This window comes from Pimephales promelas, chromosome 3 (assembly GCF_988280905.1).
Source record: "Pimephales promelas chromosome 3, fPimPro1.hap1.1, whole genome shotgun sequence".
NCBI classification, from domain to species: domain Eukaryota; kingdom Metazoa; phylum Chordata; class Actinopteri; order Cypriniformes; family Leuciscidae; genus Pimephales; species Pimephales promelas.
Window position 1 is genome coordinate 15,068,767 of NC_142771.1, and position 24,677 is coordinate 15,093,443.

Below are 24,677 nucleotides of genomic sequence, written 5' to 3' on the forward strand. Positions count from 1 at the left end.
TTGGATCAATATATCCAGAGTAAGTAAGTTAGCCATTTCTTCATCCAGTCAGCGTTTTTAGTTGGAATTCTGTGAAACATGGTATTACCTCCCCTGTTTACTGTCGCAGCTATTTACAATAGAGCGAAAACCCATGACTGTAAAGTAAACTACGCTTTTACTATTTATAAATTGCTGACTCTGTTGCCCAAACACTGAGCGAACTCTCCGCTCCTCACCACAGCGTGTCTCAGGTGATGCGGTTATTACTCCGCCAAAGTAGCAGTGCTTCGCCTTCAGAGAATAGTTCCCAGGTTTTATACGGTTAAAAGATGTCTGTGTCTCATTTGACTTTGTTATTTGTACATTCTGTGACTATACAAATCACAACATGTAAATAGGAAAACGTTTGCGTTATTTTGCCACTCATTTGGATTAGTATGAAAGCTGCAACCATTCACATCCAGTCTTTGTGCTAAGCTAGTGGTGGGTACGTCAAACAGACTTATAGCACGCACGGAGATGAAAAAGGTATGTATGGACTTATCTAACTCTGGGGGGTAAGGTGAATAGGCTAAAGTCCCAAAAAGTCGGAGTGTTCCCTTAAGTTTTAAGGGATTAAATAATTGACAGGGGGACTTTAATGGTAAGTACAATCAACTTTTAAGTCAACTTAAATTAAATTAAACAGACTTATATAAAAGTTGAAAATTGCTTAACTTATTTTGATGAGTTAAAGCAATGTAACTTTAACATAACACCCCCCCCCCCCAAAAAAAAAATAAAAATAAGAAGAGAAATATATTTTCTCATCTATACATCATCATATTTAATGTGAGGATATGAAAGGCATAGATGATCGTAAATATCAGAGAGCCATTGATAACAGCATCCCACTTCATTTTGGATGATGGTTTGTTTCATAGGCATGGAGTGCACACAATAGAAATAAAAAAAAGTGATCAAACCCAAACTAAACTGAAAACACAAACTTCCTTCGACATACCACACACAAACATTAACACATGCATACATAGTAGATATAAAAAAACAAAACAAAGGCAAAAACATTCTGAGATGTCAGTTTGCAGGATGTGACATCATGAAAGATGGATGAAGACTAACACTTGATTGATTGTGATAATTGTACTTTTGAATTATTGATGTGACACAAGTTAATGATGTTCCTCAACCTCCAAAAGAGGCCGTCAACATATAGGAACCCCAGAACGCATCGATGCACGAGGCAGTGTTTCACGGCAGACGTCGAGTACAGCTGTGACGAACCTGAAATTCCAGCTCTCTGAATGGCGGCTCAGAGGCTAAGCCTTATGGGTAACAGCGTTCCTGAGGCGTGCTGGAGTCAAGAGTGCTTGCGGAAAGTGAAAATGTCTCGTGTCTTGGAGCCCCTCTTGCCCTGGTTGGGCTGGTTGGGACTGGGTAAGGGTGGGCTCTCGGGGGTGGCGGTGCCTCCATAGGGGCAGCTCTGAGAGTCGGGATGCTCTCCGGAACATTCTATGGCCGGGATGTAACGGCTATCCCACATTCCGGGCCCGCACAGTTTACACAGGTCGTGCAAGCTGCAGGGAATTCTGGGAAGAAGGCGGAACTGGTAGAGCAGACTACGTGCCTAAGATTAGAGACAATGAGAAAGAGATTGACTGCAGGGAATTGCAAAAATACCAGACAAAAACATACATCTTTTTTTATTATATTATTATGACAAATGCATAACTGTAAATAAATAGATAAATGTGCAAAAAAAATTTAATTAATTAATGTTCAATCTACATATCAAGAGATAACTTGTCAAGGTAACTCATTCAGTAATCGTTTCAATGCTTCATTAAAATAAATAATTCACCTAAACATGTAACTTTATCATAATTTACTAACTCTTAAGTCGTTCCAAACTTACTTTCTTTCTTGCGTGGAACACAAAAGGATATTTTTAAGTTGCTTTCTGAATTTCTTTTCTTTTTCATTTCTGTAGTTTTTCTATTTTATTATTAGACTATATTATTTATATTATTATTCGACTTCCTTTGATTGAGGAAAGAAATCTGAGATTAATTATTGATAAAAGTTTAATATTGTTTTTAAACTGTAACACACACAACATATAAAATAAAAAATATTGAAGATCAATCAATCAGTCAATGAATAATTAAATAAATAAATACTAATATTGAAGATCAATCAATCAATGAATAAATAATTTCTAATATTGAAAAACTCAATCAATAAATAAAATACTAATATTGAAGATCAATCAATCAATCAATCAATAAATAAAATACTAATATAGAAGATCAATTAATTAATATTGAAGAACAAATAATCAATCAATTAATCAATAAAATACTAATATTTAAGGTCAATCAATCAATAAATAAATAAAATATGAACATTGAAAAATCAATCAATTAATAAATAAATACTAAAAAACGCTGAAATATTGAAAACAGTAGCCAGGAATTTTTTTTTTTTATTAACTTTTTATACGTGTTCCACTGAATACAGAAAATATTACAGGATTTATTTTTGGGCGAACGATTTCTTGAATGTATTTTCAGTTGTTCAACCTAGTCTGCTTGTTGGTAAAATGAGGTGCAACTGCTTCTATCATAATCCCTATGAGGCAATTTTGATTTTGAGAAATATTTCTTCAGAGATGACACCATGTTGGTTTGGACACCAAAACTGATTTGGCATGCTAACATTTGTTGCAGTGTGAAAAATATGTTTTGTATGCAGTAGAAAGATGCATCACCTCAGCATGACAAAAAGACACAGCATACATAACCATAAGGAGCTCTATCAGTGTGTGTGCGTGTGTGTTCATACCTTCCTCAGCACCAGTTCTCCATTCATGTGCATGGAGAGGTTACTAAAGTGCAGCAGCATTTGATCTGTAGCAAGCTGCTGCTCTGTGACATCATCACCGTACAGCACAATGATGGCTACACACAGGAACAGGTGGAAGTAGTCCGTCTGTCAGGGAACACAGAAAACATACAATTGCAAACCCTGAGCGAAAACAACCACTTAAAAGACAGATTGCATAAGCTAGACCAATCACGAAGGCCAAATGAGCCAATTAAAAAGCAGTAAATGCTGACATGCAAATGAGGGGCCAACACGGAGACTAACCACTTTGCTCCCCAAAATCACCTCGTTATTACCATGCCAATGTATGCAAATTGATTCTGTGGAAGCATGCTAATTAGCATCTCATCTTCATTAGACACTCTGCAGATCCTTAAAATGATACAGACACCCATTCGTTTATCTGAAGGGGAAGAATTAGCATGTTCCCCTATTTTATCCAACGGAAGTGCGTTTAAGGAACAACTTAGTCTTGCTTTCCGTGGCGCCATCTCCACATCATGCACTGGTTTAAACTTTCCCCCAAAATCTCCCAGAATTTTTACAGTAAGCATCATAAAAGAGAAATAAGTTCAGTTCCCATTTCTTTTGAAAGAGAAAAACTAGCATTACCGCATAATATGTAACATTTAACCTCGGAAAACTTTGCAACGCCATCTTTACTTTTTTATGCATGTTCTGAACAATGAATTGTTATTAAGATAATATTATGAAGAATGGGTTGCACCAGAAATGCATTTTATTACAGAAATACACTACATAAAGCAATGTAATTAAGGTTTTTGAATAAAAATGGGACATGTACTGTTATAATATACAACTACACTGTAAAAAATATTGTTGGTTTAACTTAAAAAATTAAGTAACCTGGTTGCCTTAAAATTTTAAGTTGATAGAACTGGGAAAAGTGAGTTAATGCAATGAAGGAGATTGACTTAGTCATCAAAAACTCAAAATAATAAGTTATCTGAACTAAATAAATTATTTAAGTTGATTTGACAAAAGAAAAAAATGTTGTGATGACAAATCTTGAAAATATTTTTTACAGTGTATTGTGTGAAATCTGTTATGCCCCATCATGGGCTAAATCTGCAACAGGAGCTGCTCCAGAGCAGGTTTTGTTCAGAGAGTTGTTATGGCTACTTTACCGTGAAAGATACCTTCGTTTTTGGAATGAAAGTTGAGGTTATCGTTTACTCTGAGTAAATTTACCCGGGTATGGTGCATAATCACCTGCTTTCTGGAATACCCCCCAGTGTGCTGTACCTGATAGTGTGCCCAGCAGGCCTCCCACATGCGCAGGGCTTCGGCATCAGGGAACTCGCGTTTGAAACACAAGAGAACCCAACGGTGGCAAAACAGCAACTGAAGCCCATCCTCACCCAACCGGGTCAGATGCTGGTGGAAGCGAGGCAGCATCAACCTCAAGAGCTCCCTTAGGTACATCTGGACACACATTTTCAGATTGTCATGCAAAAAAAACAAAACAAAAAGAGCTTGATTTGGGTAAATGTGTCATTCTGGCTCTTTCGGACCTTAGTGCAGCCTACGACACAATTGATCATTAAATAAAAAACGTTTTTTTGAGAAGTACATTGGCATTAGGGGATCAGCTTTAAATGGGTTTCCATCCTATCTTAAGTGGAGAACTTTTTCAGAAGCTATTGAAAACCTTTCCACCTTTTCCGTCCTTGTACATGTGGTGTGGTGTGCTGCAGGGTTCTATTCTAGGCCCCGTTTTGTTCTCCCTGTATTTGCTCCCATTAGCCAATATTTTGAATATATTAGCCAATATATCTGATAAGCATCAGATGTAACTTAACAATAGAAAATAACATGGAATATTGATTAAAGAAATATTTACATTACCATTTTAACAATAACAATATTTACTCTTAAATCACTTGAGAGAACATGCGAATTATCCATTGACCACTAGGCAGTTGTACGTGTGAGAGATCCTCACCAGTTGCCTCTCCATATCCTCATCTCTAGGGGAACTGATGAAGATGGTGTTCTCCATGAGACCCACGAAGCACCAGAACGTGTCGCTCTCATCCTGGATTTCCGTCAGAAGAGGAGCCACCAGATCTGACATTCCCTGACAGTAGCCCATGTCTGGGTTAAACACAGCATAGTTCAACAGGATACGTCTGGGGGATGGAAAAGAGATGGAAAAATACAACTTCAGTGAACCTTATTTAAATAAATAATCATGTAAAACAAGCAGATGCTTTTTGTTGAGTCAAATATTATATATCATTAATGGAATGCCACAGATTTATAACCAAACAGGAAAATATAGATGTAATTTATAGCCACAGTGGCCTCAAATTGTTTTTGGAAACTAAGATAATTAGATAACATAATATGATTATTATTACCAAGTCATATTTACAATATTTAATCCTTATTAAGTCTATCTATAATCTAAAATGCCATTATTATATATTAGATTAGATTAAAATATGACTAAACAGCTTCAATTCTAGAAGATTCTGTCAACATGATGTTTTCAAATATAAACAGTAACACTTTACAATAAGGTACCATTAGTTACTGTTAGTTAATGCACTAACATTAAGTAACATTGAGAAATACATATTAATCTTTGTTAACTTTAGTTAATAATTATGTAACTATTCATTGTTAGTTCATGTTAACTCCGGTCTATTAAATAATATTAACAGGTGCAACTTTTGATTTTAAGATCATTTATAGTAAATGTCGAAATTAACTAACTGCTGCAGTCCGCAGTTTTTCCTCTCAGTCGCCATCTCTGTTCGAAATCTGCAATTGCAGTCATTCGCGGAATTATTAACTTTACGTGAGTTGTGCTTCGGCACGGCACAGCATGGATGAATCCCATGTTTGAGGAGACTGTGCGACTGTCAGCCACCACGCCGGTGTGGATACTGGCATTCAGAATCACAGATTATACTTTTTGGAAGTATGACCAACATAATAATTTTCACCCTAAAATGTCATCTGAACAAGTAACATCCACGTTTGTTCTGACCAACTAAGAGAAAAAAAAAGCATTGCAGTAAATTGCTCTGATTAAATCTACCGATCGATTATCGTTATCGTATTATCGATTATCGATCGTTTGGTGTGACTACATTTAATGCTCTTCCGATATTTATTTATTAACATCCTCACTCGTAATATAGCCTTCTAGTCGAGACTCCTTTTTTTGTGTACAGATGTAACGTAATGGCGCAAATACATGCTCGAATCTCCCACGGAAACCCACCAGTACCACTGGAATTAAAAACATTATTACAAGTTTACCGTTTTGAATCGAGCTACGGCAAGCAGAGAGTTTTGAACACTGGCTGGTTATGTACTTGCTCAAAAAATTATTTTGGATAATTTTTAACCCCAAAAGTTACGAACCGGAGCTTTAATAAATGCTTTACTAGCATTTTTCATGGTTAGTACATGTTGGCTTAATGCAGTTCACATACAGAACCTTACAGTAAAATGTTAACCATGAACATAAATATTTCTTTGGGAAGATGGATTAATGGATTAGTGGTTCTCTAACCTCATGATTTCTACATTGGGGTTGTTCTCTCCCCTGAAGAACATGTTGCTCCGGTCAGTTCTGACAACATCTTTATCAACAGTGAACTGGACCTTCCTCCAGAACTCACTGTGCTCTTCTGGACTCATGGACAGCCTGTACAGGGAATGGAGAAAAGGAAAAGTTCAACCACTACAAAAAAAAAAAAAAAAAAAAAAAGGAATAAATAGGGCAGTTCTGAAGAGTCGATGCAAGACTAGAGAAGTGACTCACAACAGAAAAAAAACTAAATGAAAAAAAATAAAAAAAGTGAAGGAAAAAAAGAACAGGGAAAAGGGGGACAGAACAGAACATCAAGCACCATGTCTGACGTGAAAACATTCCCGTCCTGAAACACAGCGGTCCCTCTGGCTATAGACATTCTCATAACAAGCAGGTGGGATTTCATTAACACTGTTTGTTTTGCTGGAATTGATGCCAGACCTGATGCAACTTCATGTAAGTGTTTCGAGACCTGTGTTTGTATGAACAATTCCCACATCGCTCTCTGACTCCCCCTCTGGCCTCTTGAGGCTTAGCGCTCACTGCACAACCACACATACACACCCATGATTAATTATTAAAATATCTACAAAAATAATCACTACAAGAGAATAAGAGTGTTGACATTATTACATTCATTCCTACAATTCAACAATAAGAACATTCAAAATCCTGTTTTACAAGTTGTACAAATTTTTACTTTTTACAAATCTTTTGTTATATAAATATATTATATTTTTATGTTTTACAATATTTCAAATAATATTGTAAAACACACACACACACACACACACATATATCTCATATTTAATTTGCTTTAGCGAACAGTCAATAACAAAGAATGTTACATATCTATTATAGACACACGTACACAATCATCTTTGTGACTGAATGACAGCTAAAAAGTGTATTTTATTTAGTGATTTATTTTTAAATTTTTAATAATGAAATAATGTTTTAAAGTGCTGTAGTATTTATATACGTCAGCTGTGCTAGAAATAAAGAATGAAAATGTGCTTTAATCTGAAACACAAGTATAAACGGTCTATCAATGGCATGACAATGATTTAATTGATCGAGTTAATTATTTCCTCTGAAGCACATTAAGCCACAGACTGCATACATCAGCACACAATTATTGACTGGTTATGGCTCGGTTGACACCACAGCTGCCAGAAAATCCTCCAGAGACACACAGTGGACGTAAAAACTTGCTGTATATTAAAAAAGACAAAATATAAAGTAATAATCACTGTCAAATGACCATGTACTGTAATAAATGTAGTTGTTCAGCGATTCCTATATTTAAGTGGGAAAACATGACATTTGTTGCCAGGACATATGTTAACAATTTGAGCAATTCTGGTTATTGCAATACCAAAAGTGACTATATGCAGCCAAATAATGCTTAATAGCTAAACGTTTTCATCTGATTAGAGCAGAGATACGACTGAGAACAATAGCAAGTGGTTTAAAGGTGTACTAAAGCCACGGCTACACTGATTTCATGCCGAGGAGGCTATGAATGATTCACCAACCACAAACCCAAACACAATCTAGCTAACTAGAAAAGCTTCAGGATTAGCTGGCCTGATGGGTCACAGCAGCTCAGTTTACATAGAAAGTCTCCAGTTTCAGACTCCAGAAATATCACATTTTGTAAACAACAGGTTATGTCAGCCAGCCAATTTAAACAAAAGTGAGCAATCTAACAACTGGGTGTATCGCATACTGTAGGTCATCAAAAGTCAGACGGGAGATAGCAACTAGAAGTCCCCATTCTCCTTGATGAACAGTTAATACGCTGAAGAGTACAAGAAAGAGGTTTTACATTAAAGGAGTAGTTCACTTTAAAAAAAAAACTTTGACATGACCCCATGTCATCCAAGATGTCCATCTCTTTCTTTCTTCAGTCGAAAAGAAATTAAGGTTTTTGATGAAAACATTCCAGGATTTTCTCCATATAATGGACTTCATTGGGAACCAAACGGTTCAAGGTCCAAATTAGAGTTTCAGTGCAGCTTCAAAGGGCTTTAAATGACACCAGACGATGAACAGCTGGTTTGGTTCCAATATAATGATACACATGTTATCTTTCTCAAATGTTTACCAGAGATGGGCATTTTTTTGACATACTTTTGTACGGAAATGTCTGTTCCAATGTTAAATGGAGCTTTTCTGGGCGCGCGCTTTGGATGTTTGCACACAGCTTCCGAACTTCCGAAAACTAAACGCCCTCAAATATTTAAATCAGCAAGGCTTAAACCTTTGAAATGATGCGGCACTGGCACGTTAACAATCCCAATAAAAATGTTACAGGCCGATGTTACTCGCATTTGGTGCTTGGCGAGCCTTAATTTTAGGCACAGATTTATTCATTCAAATATAAAGAGCAATGAAGTATTTAGGGCCGGAGGTGAACCGATATTTCCTGTCCGTAAACAAAAAAGCGGTTCGAGGAGGGACACAAGACAGTGTTGAGGGAAGACTGAACTCTTTAATGTTCTATATATAGAGTGTAGTCTAAGCAGCACTAACCTCCTCTGCTGGATCTCCTGGTACTCCACACGCTTCTGCAGTCTCCAGGCTTCCCGCTCCTCAGAGGACGAGTCGTAGCTGTAGTAGTGCAGCAGGAAGGGCCACACCTCGCCACGGATGGACGGATCGATGCCCCCGAAGAAGATCGCCTGATAGAAATGCCCACCAGAATTAAACAGAACCTCTAAACGTGATCCACACACGAGCCATAATGCCATTCCAATTGAACATAGCTGAAAAGAGCAACTTAGACAAGTAATGTTGACTGACAGCTGTCAGTCAGTCTGACCTTCCTGAGCTTGTAGTCCTCCACCACCTGGCCACTGTTGTTCAGATGCCGGAGCCAAGAGCTGACGTCCAGCCGCCGATACAGGCGCTCCTCTGGGTGCATCTCGGCAGACGGTAACGTGGGTCTACGGATAGAAAACTGCATGCACGACTTCTCATCCGACACCTGGAGCGGGAAGAGGAAGATCAGGAGAGAAAATGTGTAGAATTAATACACTTATGTTCATATTTCAAACTAAATGTGTAACTTTTAACCCTAAAACCATATTCTGGACAAATGTGGGCAAAATAGTTTTGATTTATTTTTTTAAAAAATACTTCCCTTGATCTGAGCGGTACAAGACTTGGCTACTTTTCCTACGTTTGCCTCCTGAACACACACAATTTTTTCAGACTCAATTCTACAATGTTAAGAGGGTGAAAAGAAACTCCTTAATCTTGTATTTGGGTCAAAAATGGGCATAGAAATGAATGGGAAAAACTGTAACTTAGAGTATTCTAAAATAAGACACCAGGTGACAGCATCTTTATGTTTTAGCTCTAAGAACTTATTGGAATTATATTTTAATGTAGTTAAAAAAATTTAAAAAATAAAACTACATAGTAATTCATTTACATAGAAATAATTTGCATAGAAAATATGGTACTTTTTTTTAAAAATAAATTCAAAAATACCCCCAAAATATAAAAAAAACACCAAAAATGGATAGACAAAACTTTATCGAAGACAGTGATATAACATTTATAATAAATAAAAAAAATTAGGATCACACCCGAGTCCTCTGTGCCCACATTTGTCCACAATTACAGGATTAAGGGCTATAAAGTGAATACGGTTTGAGGGCTACGACAAAATGAATTCAAAATGAAGCCAATTAACCTTCTGAATAAATGTCCCTATAGTCTTATTCACATTATTGAAAACAATTGTTTCTCCAGCAGCGAGAAGGCATAACTAGGCTTAATAATACCCAAATTATGTAATATGCAAATATTGCTATTAATAATTAATTGTGAATATATTATTAATGAATAGTATAGTCGTGGTTTTTATGATAAAATCGAACACTGACCTTTAAAACCAATAACAAATTGATTAAAAAATAAATAATTTCCCACCATATTATAGAAATTAAATGTGATTGGCCATATTCATTCTTAATTGATTAATTACTTTTTAAATAATCACAACAATTTTAATTTTATTTAATGATTAATTTAACAATAACTTACTTAACTATTTTAATTTAAACCAACAACTGCCGAGAAACATTACAGATTTTTTTCAGAAAGGTTGCATTAAATTTAGCAAAAGATTTATCAAATGAATCCTGAAAAATGTATCACTGTTCCCACAAAAATATGAAGTAGCACCACTGTTTTTAACATTGATAATAATAATAAATGTTTCTTGAGCATCAAATCATCATATCAGAATGATTACTGAAAGATCATGTGACATTGTAGACTGGAGTAATGATACTGAAAATTCAGCTTTGTCATCAGAAGTAAATTCCATTTGAAAATATATTCATATATAAAACACTTCACAATATTATTTATTTTACTGTATTTTGCTTTTATTTGATTTTACTGCATTGGTGAGGATAGAGACTTCTTTCAAAAACCTGTTGAATGTTAGTTTACTGTAAATGAGAATGTGTTAGAGTTTAAGAGCCAATGAAAGCAAACACTGATCACCATAATGGTGTCTTAAAAACTAGATTTTCTTCATCAGTGATTCTGCTTGTTAACATCAGGTGTCTTCAATAATGGTCAATCATCACTCAATGAATCACTTAATTAGCTCATTAACTTTAACACACTTGAACACAGGAGAATTCATTTAACAGCAGAGTTTTTGCTGTTCAAATGATGCGTGTTTGTTCAAACCTGGTCTTTGAGCTGTGTCTCCCTGCAGCATTTCCACTGCTGAAACACCTCGGCCAGTTTATCCAGCCCCGCATGGTGGAAGTGAAGGATCTTATACTGGCTCTCTCTGCTGGCGATGACCAGCTGCCCACAGGTACAGGCCTCATCGCTGAAACACACACACACGAAAAACAAGCACTCTCATAAGGCTCGTCTGGACACAAGACTCCAGGAGATCAAGAGAAAAATAAACAGATACCAGTTCACTAAAGGACCAGGATGTGCTGTTTCTGTGAGTGCCTTTATGGTGATTTCTCTTTTTCTTTTTTACTGATTTTTATTTGGTAACCATATTTGTTATATTGAATTTCCTCTTCATAAAAGGACTATAAAAGCATATTTTCCATAAACCACAGAAAAATTTGATTTTTATTCACACCTCAGAAATACTTTAATATCTAGAACAAAATCAGCCTGAGGTTAAGGAATAATGATGTATAACTTGCAGTAATATCTAACTAAATTCCCTAAAATGAGAAGTTATAATACAAGGAGGTGAATTAAATATATGAGGCTTTTCATTACACAGACAGAGCTTTATGAAAAAGATTTAACACAACAGTCGAAAATACAACAATAAAAAAGCTAGAGACTATTATATTTAGTGATATACATTTCAGAAAGTACAAATAAATAGGAAACATTTAAAATATATATATATATTTTTAAATCAAAATCGTCTGACCTGAAGAACAGACGCAGTGACCTCATGTGACCCAGGTCAACTCTGAACACCCCACACAGGTGCTCTAACGCCATGACTTTCTGCTGCTCCTCCCACCGAACTCCCTGTGATTGGCTGATGTCGGAGGGGGCGTGGCTGTCCAGGCTGGAGGCGGAGCTTGCCGAGTGAGCCATGGGTTCATCGCACTCCCTGGAAATGATGGTGTTATAATCTCTGTTTATATTAACAATTATCTATTATTACTTTTAAAAATTACATTAGGTGTCCATTGCACCGCAGAAAAAAAATAAAATAAAAAAACAAATGCCACAAGCAGCCATTTAACTCTTGAAATGCATTCCTGAATAAAACAGAGACAGAAAAAAGATCCATTGGGAATTGAACTTTGAAAATGCATTACAGTATATGCAAGAATCGAGTTCGAATTGACTGACAATTTATTAACACAGAACCTAAATGGCTATTTGGCTATAACTATGACCCAAAGATGTGCAGATGGCACCAAGCAAAGTCATTTCAGATGTGAAATATGTACATTTTGATGAAAAACAAAAGCTTTTTCCTTTAAAATAACACTGAATAATGCACATATAATGTAATTTGATTAATTATAATTTCATGTTGCCTTTAAAAGACTAAAAAAATAGTGTATATATATATGCACTAACATGCTCTTTATATTCTATTAATAAAATACATGTAAAATACAGCTATTTTCGTTTGATTAACGTTTTCTATCAAGTTAATTAAGTGTAAACTATCTAAAACCTTTTTCGATGAGCTCCACGTGACAGCTTAATTCAGCTGCTCTCTCTATTGTAAATCTGCGAACGAATTCATCCGTTCTGCCGTTGAGTTTTCAGTGTGAAATTCAACGACAGCTGTAGGTATATGGAATCGCGTGTATGTGTGTGTAAGGACACTGGAAGTGAAGAGGAATGAGAGGAATGCTGGGAGGTTATTGTGCTGGCAGGAGCCAAGCAGAGACACAAATCAAGCAGCCTGGCAGCCAATTTCCCCAAACAGCACTCTTCTCTCTCTCTCTCTTGCTGTGTGAATCTCTCTGTAACTGTCTCTCGACCTCTTGCTGTAGCCAGCGCTGTAACCCGAACCGTGGGACCTCTGCATCTCTCTCACGCTCGTCTTTTTCTCTAACAGAGCACGTCTAACAGTCCAAACGCACCTCCAGACACGTCCCCTGTCATTGATCCACTCTGGGAGTCGAAGGTTTATGGGTCATGTGGTATTTGAGAGGTCTTTCAGAGTCCACAGTACAGCAGGATCACACACACGAGGCCATATGGCGAGCTGAGGCCGTGACAGAGAGCACACGGTGCAAAGTTACATCTCATGTTCTTTACAGACTTGTGTTTTCTACTCTGTGAGCCTCAGTGGCTTTACAAACAGGAGAAAATAAGGTGGATAAACTGAACTAACCAACTACATGGACAGGTAGGAATTTGTTGGTTGGTTGAATAGTTAGGAAAGATGGATGTATACCTATATGGATGTTACTAAGGAACAAGAGAAACGGTAAAAAAAAGGTAACTGAACCAAGTAGATGATAGAAGTGAGTTGGTTAATTGGTTAGTTGGATAGATAGATGGATGGATGGATAGCCTCATAGATATATGTTAGTAAGGAACAGGAGAAAGAGGACAAAATAAGGTGAATTAACTAAACCAACCAACTAGATGGACAGATAGAAGCTACAGTAGTTGGTTGAATGTTTAGATAGTTGGATAGATAGATAACCACATCAATAGTAATTAAGAAACATAAGAAATTAAGGTAACTAAACTAAGCTTACCAACTATGGAAAGATAGAAGTGAGTTCACTAGTCAGTTAGTTGAATAGATTGATGATATGCCCATAAACATTGGTTTGGGAGAGAGAAAAACATAGCAACCCAAACTCTATCTATCTATCCATCCATCCATCCATCCATCCATCCATCCATCCATCTATACATCCATCTATACGTAGTTCTGTAGGTATAGCATCTATCTATCTATCTATCTATCTATCTATCTATCTATCTATCTATCTATCTATCTATCTATCTATCTATCTATCTATCTATCTATCTATCTATCCATCCATCCATCCATCCATCCATCCATCCATATGTAGTTCTGTAGGTATAGCATCTATCTATCTATCTATCTATCTATCTATCTATCTATCTATCTATCTATCTATCTATCTATCTATCTATCTATCTATCTATCTATCTATCTATCTATCTATCTATCCATCCATCCATCCATCCATCCATCCATCCATCCATCCATCCATCTATACATCCATCTATACGTAGTTCTGTAGGTATAGCATCTATCTATCTATCTATCTATCTATCTATCCATCCATCCATCCATCCATCCATCCATCCATCCATCCATATGTAGTTCTGTAGGTATAGCATCTATCTATCTACCTATCTATCTATCTATCTACCTATCTATCTACCTATCTATCTATCTATCTATCTATCTACCTATCTATCTATCTATCTATCTATCTATCTATCTATCTATCTATCTATCTATCTATCTATCTATCTATCTATCTATCTATCTATCTATCACTATATGGAAGTTTATTGGTTGATTGATTTGGATGAATTGCCACATAAATGCTTGTAAGTAAAGGGATAAACAAGAGAAAATAAGGTAACTAAACCATACAAACTACATTTGTAGATATAAATTAGCTTATTGATTGGTTAGTTAGATTGATATCCATATAGCTGTTAGTTATAGGAACAGGAGAGACATGAGAAAACTAAACAAACCGAACTTGATTGATAGAAGTTAGTTGATTATTTAGATAGTTTGATAGATGAATGGATTGTTATAGGAATAGGAGGGAAATGATACATTTATGTTAGATAGAGATCCAACTAACCATCAATCCATCTTTGTAATAACCGCTAACGGTGAATCAGTACCAGTGCGACTTCAGGGAAGTTTTTCCAGAGACTGAACTCCCACTGGGACAGGCACTACCCCTCAGGGACTATTTATTACATCATTCTCAAACAAATTCCCCCAGAGCCAGAGCGGTCCAACACAGTTAACACATTACTATTACATCATCCTCAGCAAAACATCACCTCTCAGGATCTAGAGCGTTTATACCTCTGCCATCCGCACAGACTGATTTCACTTCCAGCTTTTCTGTCTCTCAAACCAGGGGGTTTCTTTCTCTAATGAAACGAAAGAGTTTGATGTACTAAGTAGACACTGAAATACTGTAAACAAATATATAAATAAATCAGGTAATTTAGAAATGACCATAGCATTGACAGACCCGTGACATTTGATCATGTTTACAATGTTTACAATGAAAATCAGCATTCAGCAACTTAGTGCGGATTCTGTCCTCACATAATAAGAGGCTAGCCAATCATAACAGAGGTCATTTACATATTGAAAAACAGCCAGTGTTAGATAAAAATCAGAGACAGGGTGGAAAATGGCCAGAACACTACAAATGTGGAACAGATCTCAAAGATTCATTCATGATTTCTTTATTCCTAAATCCTATACTGAGCGAGCCAAACCATGACAAGGGAGAAAAAACAACAAAGAAGAAGGGAAACAAAACATCTAGTATGAAACTCGCAAGTTAGAGTGAGAAAGAGGAGGAAGAACCCTACAGGCAGAATAAAAGAGATGCCAGAGACAGGCAAATATAAACATAAAGGATCCAAAGAGGAAGTGGAAGCCAGAAAATGAATGGCAAAAAAACGGCCAAAGAGAACGTTCTCCTCCCAAAGGAACGCAGAGGAATAAAGCAGTCCATCACAGTCTCAAGTCAAACACAAACTGATATTTATGATCCGATGGGCAGCTCATGTCCCGGCCTCACCCCCGCAGCTGAGGCCAAATAACAAAGGGAGGAAATCATGGTGAAAGAGGGAACGCTAGATGAAGCAGCAGGGGGAGGGAATCTGTCGACCATCGCAGACTGAGATATCTCTCCCTGCCAACCTGCACTTCTGAAACGCTCTCTCTCTCTCATGCATATCACCCAGTAATGTCTCCTCCATGTGGTCACAGTGGAGCATTACAAGTATATAGTATTCAGTGTATTACATTCATAGCATAACATTTAAATATAAAAGTTTTAAAAAGTGCACAGAAAGAATTATATTATTATTTACAGTGAAAAAGCAGGATTTCCCTGCAAATTATGTTATAATTTATTGAAATAGCTATGTTTATTTTATTTTATTTATTTATTCATTATGTTATAAACATATAATACAGTAAAATAAACATAGCTATTTAAATAAAATGTTATCAAATTTATATTATATAATAAAAAATAAAATTATATATATATATATATATATAGTATTATATAATATAAAATAAAATGTAATCAAATTTTTTTATTTTTTATTATATAATATAAATTTGATTACATTTTATTTAAATAGCAATGTTTAAATAGCTATATATATACTGTGTATATATACATAAAATATGGTAAAATAAACATAGCTATTTAAATATAAAATATTTCATTTTAAATATATAAATAATATATATATATATATATATATATATTTATATTATTTTTTATTATATAATATAAATTTGATTACATTTTATTTTGATTTACATTTTATTTTACCGTATTTCATGTATATATATATATATATATAAAACATAATGAATAAATAAATAAAATAAACATAGCTATTTCAATAAAATATAATAAAATTTGCAGGAAAATCCATACTGTTTTTCACTGTAAATAATAATTGAATTATTTCTGTGCACTTTTTAAAAATATATATTTAAAAAATATATTTACTTCTGGTTAGCAAATATAAATATTCTGTCTTAAAACATACTTCTTCCAGCATAATGTGTCATTCCACATACTTTTTTTTTTTTTTAATGTCATGCCGCATACACTAATCAGTAATAATCATGCTGGTTTTCCATTACAAAAACAGTTAAAAACTGTTGACAACAAAAGCGTTATATCATTAAATCTCTGGTAACACTTATGGGAGATGGACTGTGATCACAGGATGCTGAAGAGGTTCAGAGCAGAAACACATAATGCTGTACTGAAAAATGTAATAAGTCATGCTGAGCTGATCTATGAATTATGAATAAGCTCTGAGCAGCTCCTCTTACTACACACAGACCTGCAGCAGCATGACACACGCATGCTAACATCTAACATCCACTGAACACACCTGGTGCAATTCAACACCTCACACGCAACTTCAACTCAAAGTGTTACATGTTCTGGTAAGATAAAAAGATATTATAATTTAAGATCACAAATTAATAATCGTAATAAAAAATAAAGGAGTTACAGGACATTCAATTTGCAGTTTCTGTCAAATTATAATGGTATATGTCAGGGGTCAGTAAGATGTTATGTTTTGTTTTAATTAAAAAAAAAACAATTCTGCGTTGTTGATGCATAAAAGTATTTCTGCATGTGTATGTTTTCTCACCTGCTCTCATTATCCAGGAAAACCGAGCTGCTGCTCTCGCCCAGAGCCTCGCTGACCGGAGACAGGCAGAAGGGCGAGGAGAAGGTGTCCGAGTCCGAGCCGAGGGTGCTGTCGCGACTCACCTCGTCCGCAGAGAGCTCGCAGGAGCCTTCATCGCCCTCTTCCAAAAGCTGCTGGTTCTGTAAAGCCGGCTCTTCGTCCTCCTCCTCCTCAGGGGCGGGCGGCGGGCGAGAGTGGCTCCGGTGGGCTCGGCGTCGGGGGTTGCGATGGACAGGTGAGCTTTCGGGCGTGATGTAACGGAGCGCCTCTTCGTCCTGCCGCTGGATGCGAGAGTTGGGCACCCAGGTGAGGATGAGGGTGGAGCCGAGGGTCTCGTCCTTCTCCAGGTGCACACACAGGTAACCTGAAAGAGGACACGGTCAGAAGAAGAAAAAAACTCTCAATCTGGCAGGCTCTAAGCTGATTGGCTGACTTCACGCAACTTGTTGGGTCACGGTGTGCTGGGATTATTAGATGCATCAGATCTCTGCAAGAGTTTTATTTGAAGCATGTTTAAGAATGGCTACTTTTTAACTAGACATCCACCAGCAGAGCAACACTGCAACACTATTATTTTAAAAATTAACATAAAAAATAAATATTAATACAATTGCAAAAAAGAAAAGAAAAAAGACAGTGAATGTACAGGTCTAGAGCAAAATAACTCTATTTTTTTTAAGAAAAAAAGATATAAAATATTTCACATATATTTATTTTTTTTATTTAAAAGATTAAATTCTATCTAGATTAACACTGTAAACACATTTCTAAATTAGACACAATTAGTGACAAATAACAGTGAAAAGCAAAATTGTTCTGTAATTTTACACCTGTTTATTTACTTCTAAATTAATAGCCCACTTTACTCAACAAGGGCACATTACATTTATCAAAAGTGACAGAAAAATGATTTATGGTGTTAAAAAAAGATTTCTGTTTTAAATCAACACTGTTCTTTTGAACTTTCTATTCAACAAAGAATCCTGAAAAAAAGTATTACGGTTTCCACAATAAATTTTAAGCAGCAAAACTATTTTCAACATTGATAATAATCAGAAATGTTTCTTAAACACCAAATCAGCATATTATTATGATTTCTGAAGGATCATGTGACACTGAAGACTGAGTAATTGTGCTGAAAACTGATCACAAGAATACATTTTTAAAATTTTACTGAAATAAAAAATAAAACATTTTAAAATATACTAGATTAAGTTTTTACAGTAATTCTGATCAAATAAATGCAGCCTTGGTGAGCATGAGACTTCGTTCAAAAACATTTTTAAAAATCATGTCAATCCCAAACTTTTAAACAGTTCTGCATCAAAACATCGCTCAACAATATCAAAAATAATGTAACTTATAATAAATAAATTCATAAAGACACTTTTGATGAAGCTTATGGCATACAATGGCAAAACATTACTGATCATTCTGAAATGCACTTTCTGTAAAGCTGCTTTGAAACAATATGTATTGTGAAAAGCACTATACAAATAAATTTGAATTTAATTGAATATGACCATAATTTATAAACAGGTGTATAGTAGATTATGGGTGTGTGTGTGTGTGGTACCTGGGTGATGTTCAGGCAGTCCAGGCAGGGGCTCGGCCGGGTGCACACACACATTGTTCTTGGAGAAGATGATCTCTCCATCCAGCACGGTCCGTGATCCCCCCGTGCCCACGTTAAACGTCAAAAAGTCCGAGGCTTTGGATGATGCACGTCGCAGGAGTCGACCGAATGACATCTCCTCCAGTGAGCGCTCACTGCTCCCATCCTCTGACAGAGCAACACAAAGAAAACAGAGACATTTTCACTCGCTGAACAATAAAAACAATAAAACGAGAGTGATTTAGAAACCAGAATATCATAGAGACTTGGGGGTGGTAACTTTTGCACACCATAGAAGAGTTTATTTATTAAATATTTACAGTATGTGCGTCCAAAATCACATACTATACGAGTATGTACTACATTTGATTTTGAATTGGAATTTACTGCAAGGTCTTTAAAAAAAAGTATGTTTTATATAGTAGTAATATAATGAAATTCATATATAGTCACGTGATCTACCAGCATCAATTACGTCACTGCCATTTAGGTAGGTATTGAATTATTTGAGACCATAAGATACTGATGATTAAACAGATGCATGAAGTGAAATGATGATCTTATCATAACAATATATGAATAATGTCACCTTATTGAAACTGCATGGTTAGTTGTGACAAAGTCACACATAGACACACCTTAAAACAAACACACAAATGTGCCAACTCACCGGAGGAACCCAAAGCTACAGCCTGTTATCCGTTCAACAGACGGAAGCGAAAGTTACCAAATGTTATAAGAAATAACAAACTTTATAAAACCAGACACTTCCACAGTCTTATGTTCAAAATCCAACAAGCTATTTAAGAAAATGGCAACTTCACTATGGCAAAATGCTATACCACACCTAAACTTTAGACACTACAGCCAATTCGTGCATAACTATACACTTTTATGACCATGTTAACTGAGACTGAGAGACTATATTGAATAATTTGAGCTACTAGTAAAAGATCCTGCATCTTTTTGTGCTTCAGAGATGCACGGTTCTTCAAATACTTTTCAAAGCGATCAGCTCCACAACCTGGAACAATCTAGTATGGCGATGCATTAAAAACTAGAACATCTTAGCACCCACTATTCACGAATGTAAAAATACAATAAAAATGTTATTTGTCATGCTGCAGGACTGTTTAATTGCATCGCAAAAGATGATTAAAAAGTGATTCAAACTTTCAAAGCTAAAACAAAACAAAAAATAGAGATGTCAACTACTCAAAAACAAATTATGCAACATTCAGAGTAATCCATCACTCATGACTTTCTTGATCTTCCTCTTCTGTCTTGTGATCTCCTTTTTTCCGTCTTTATTTACCCAGCTCTTCCTCTACCGGAAAGGCAGTGCTTATTTGTGCTGATTAGAGTTCAACATCCTGCCACAAAACCAAAGTATATGAGAAGCTAAAATAAAATCTCATCTAGCTAGTTTCGAATGGTGAGAAACTTATGAAGCATAAAATAGGCAGAAGAGACAAATTAAGCAACCAGTGAAAACTGCAGAGAAGAAAAACTCAAACCTTGATAAAGCAAATGAACAAATTTGCCTACACACACTTGGCAGGTTTGGTTAGAGTAAAACAAACTCTGGTGCGATTGCTTTGTGCGGTTCATTGGTGCGCACCAAACAAGTGTGGCTTTGGTTCATGTAGTTGCGTTCATATTTTAGTCAAATCGCACCAAAGTTCGTTTGGAAGCGGGCTTAGACACAAATTTTCACATTTCCACTGAACATTGGTGCGGGTCAACTGAAATATGAATGTGACCAAAGGGCCTGTCCAAATACACACAATTGAGAATGCATAGACCCAACAGGAAGTAAGTGTGCAAGACTGTCCCAGGTCTTAAAATCGCCAAAGCTCAGTGCACGATATATCGGACACACTACATCAGTATCGGCCTTTACATGTTCACTTTTAATGTTATCGTTATAGTCCCAATAAGAAAATTTGATATATTAAAGCAGTTGAATGATGCATTATTTCCTTCAGCTGAGACTCTTCAGATGTGCGCTGTTCTTCACCATGATGGTGAAGATTGTTTGAAATATGACTGAAATCACTTGAAAAATAAAAATAAAGGCTACATTAGATTATAATGAGAACATTATAGTTGTGTGCTTGGGACATGGGCTTTTAATGGTGAGAATTTTGTTTTCAGGCTCTCAATAATTAGATAAAAATTTGGATTTAGATTTATTGACCAATATATCGATTATCGGCTTTCAAGTATAAAGAATTATCGGTTATCGGTCAAAATGTTTTTAGTCCCTTCGGATAATCAAAAGTTCTACACACACTTACGGTCTTCATGCCTGCTTGAACACAGGCCAAATATGTCATGGAATATGGAAATTTCCAAGTAGACAAATGGTCAAGTGCAAAGATGGCAAGTGTGGGTATTTGGACAGGCCCATAGACATCTAAACGAACCAAAAACTGGATGTGATGTCACAAGATGCGACCGGACGGACTGCTCAAGCACACTTGGTTCTTCTCGTCATAGTAGCTGCCCATTACATCTTAGTACAGGCGTCAGAACCGCCATTTCCTTGCACCAGATCTTCGTTTGTGGGCAACTGAGAAATTCCTGGTACGGTTTTGACTCGTTTACACAATTCATAAGTGTTTCTCAGAGTTCTCAGCTGGTAAAAATACCACCATGCGTTCAACAAGCACATTTAGCCTAGCATTATTTTCGATGTTTAGTAAGTTCCATCTTAAACATAAGTCATTAAATCGGTCCAATCAGGTTGTGACCTTATTCTTATTTTGTTTTATATTATAGGCTCGGTGTCAAAAATGACAGTGTGCGTGCTAAGCGAACCAGGACTAAATGCATCATTTTATACATGAGCGCACCAAGAGAACCAAACTAGTGATAAGGCAATTTCTGGGAAATTAAGGAAAAAACAAGTTTGTCCAGAAAGCTTAAGACTTGAGTTCAATTATACTGTATTTTTACAGGGACTATTCAGGTGGATTCATGGCTGCATATCATATGGCTTTAATTACAGTGCAAACACGACTCTAGTGAATAAATATGGCACATTATGGCACTGGACTACTAGACATGCAGGCCAAATCAGGAGAAATGGATTGTGTACTAGTATCATGAGTGTACAAAGAAGAGTGTCACTAGTAGAAGCATGTGTTGTTTCTCCTCGGAGCTGTCAGCACTGCTGCAATCTCAAGCTCAATACAACAGAGTCACCAGGAATCCACTTCAAAATCTACACAGAATTTCATTTGGTGTCTTGCTTTCAAATCGGCCCAAATGAAATGCACAATAATACTCCTAAATCATAACTCACCCAAAAAGAGAAATTCCCTCCCGCACTAGGCAAGATATGACATAACACTTATTGAGCACAAGCTATTTTTCAATAAATCAGCCGATGCATATCAGAAATTATAGAAACTTTTTCTGCTTACAATTTTTTTTTTCCTCACAATTCTGACTTTTTTTTCTCGGAAGTTAACATTTCGCAATTCTGATTTTTTTATTTCCGCCACAGAAGAAAAATAATAATGATAAGGTAATTGCGACTTATATCAGCATTTTGACTTGTTTTCTCACAATTTGGACTTTTGGTCTCAGTTAACATCTCGCTATGTTGCGAGTTAACACCTTGCAATTATATATTCAGTTTATATATTAGTTTATATCTCACAACTGCTAGTTCTAAACTCGTAATTGCCAGTTTACATCCTGCAATTCTGACTTTTTGCTCAGAATTGTGAGTTTACATTTTGTAATTCAGATTTTTTTTAATTCAGTAAAAAAATTTAAAAAAAGGTCATTAAGACTTTTTATCTCACAATTCTGACTTTTTTCTCACAATTGTAAAAATGTGCACCTTGCACCTTCAGATTCTTTTGTTTTCGCCACAGAATAAAAAACTAAAATCAATTGAAACTATTTCACAATACTGGCTTGTTTTTTTCCGCAATCGTGAGCTTATATCACAATTTGGACTTTTTGTCTCAGAAAAAGTCATCGCAATTTACCTCCTAGCTATTTTGAGTTTATATTTCACAATTCTGAGAAAAAAAAACTTGTGAGAAAAAAAGTCCAAAAATTCTGAATTGTAAGATGAAAAGTCACAACAACTTTTGTTGTTGTTAGTACGTGGTGGAAACAAGCTTCCATGAAAATGGCAGCAGATTTGGTTGCTTTTTATTTCATAATTTCGCAAAATGATGATATCAGATTGACGTTACCTTTATCGGTTCCATCACTGACTAAGCAGCATATAATAACATTAACTAAATGGAGATAATAGGACAAAACCTTAAAGCCAAACACATTTTCAAACAATATTTTTCTTTCTTGAACTGAAGGTGCCAAAAAGCTGTCAAATTAACTTGCAATTTGACTGTCATGCAATGAGGTGTATTAGTTTTTTAGAGAAAAACAGGAAGAATTTGTCTGTTCCTGTTCACAAGGCTATTTTCTATTTTTCATTTTAGTCCTTTTTTTAGAATTTGACAGCCCCTGATCCTATATGCTTTTGCTAAATGAAGTATAACAGAACATTTTTGAATACATCTCCTTTTTGCTAGTTTCTTTGACAACTATGCAACATTTAATAATTTGATACATGCACTTACTGTGCAGATTCATGTACATTTACATTATACCTACATGTTATTACAGCTGTAATTATTTTGTTTAAATACATCTGTAATCCCAATGTTGACCCTTCCCTTAAACCTAACCTAACCTTACCACTAAACTTGTCCCTAGCCTTACCTGTATCCCAACTCAATAGCAAAAGTGTTCTGCAATACAAACACATTGTATTGAACAACTTATTTTTTTTTATGTAAATAAATAATCGTTAAATGCAACTAATATAAAGTTGGACCTCTTTTTATGCTCTGCAGAAAAAAAATCAGCAACATGGGTTTGGAATAACATGCAGGTGAGTGAATGGCAGAATTTGATTTCCTTAATAAGTGCCTTTAAACGTCATAATATAATTTATTGGGGCAAAGGCATAATTCTAATATCAAAGTACAAAGTTAAGTCTTCAGAAAAAAATAAAATGAGCAGTACAGTAGATAAATAATACATCAAGAGATATCAAACAAAACTACACCAGACACATAATAAGAACAGACATGTGTTCCCAGGCCTGTATCAGCAGGTTGATTGACCAATATCAATATTGTATTTTAATGGACAAGCCCTTTCGTCCCACTAAGGATGACAAATCGCATATGAGGGCTCATTTCAGATGGAAGTCGCGATGGGGTCCCGTTATATCTGCTATAATAGACACATATGCACTGCTGTACCCCATATGGGACGCTAACTAAACTACTTCCAATAATGACAGCCGTAAGGATGAATTTGTAATCGAAAATCATACACGCTGCAGTCTTACCTTCAGTACCAGAAACGATAACAACCGTCGCTACACGTCCATATCAGAAGTGGCGCGTCCGGCTCCTGCATTAAAGATCCAGGCTACACTGAATGACGCGTATGTTTGTCGGTGACACTCTTCACTCTGCACGCCTTCGTTGACGACAGACTGAAGCCCCGCCCACTGGAATTCCGTTGCTTCCGGAACAACACTGCGCTTCCTCTGAACGCAACGCGCGCGGCACGGGCAGGACACTGTTCATGCAGTCATAATGAGCA

General features: G+C 35.9%; 1 protein-coding gene across 1 annotated transcript; it reads right to left on the reverse strand.

The window, feature by feature from the left end:
- Positions 1-783: 783 nt before the first annotated feature.
- On the reverse strand, positions 784-24,554 carry tbc1d16 (TBC1 domain family, member 16). The gene is made up of 12 exons (XM_039687234.2): positions 24,418-24,554; positions 18,990-19,196; positions 17,375-17,777; positions 11,883-12,071; positions 11,159-11,306; positions 9,267-9,431; positions 8,978-9,126; positions 6,419-6,553; positions 4,835-5,021; positions 4,135-4,314; positions 2,827-2,973; positions 784-1,609 (listed from the first exon to the last, which is right to left on the reverse strand). The coding sequence occupies exons 2-12, from the start codon at positions 19,162-19,164 to the stop codon at positions 1,343-1,345; spliced, it is 2,145 nt and encodes a 714-aa protein (XP_039543168.1). The 5' UTR covers positions 19,165-19,196; positions 24,418-24,554; the 3' UTR covers positions 784-1,342.
- Between the last annotated feature and the right edge of the window lie 123 nt (positions 24,555-24,677).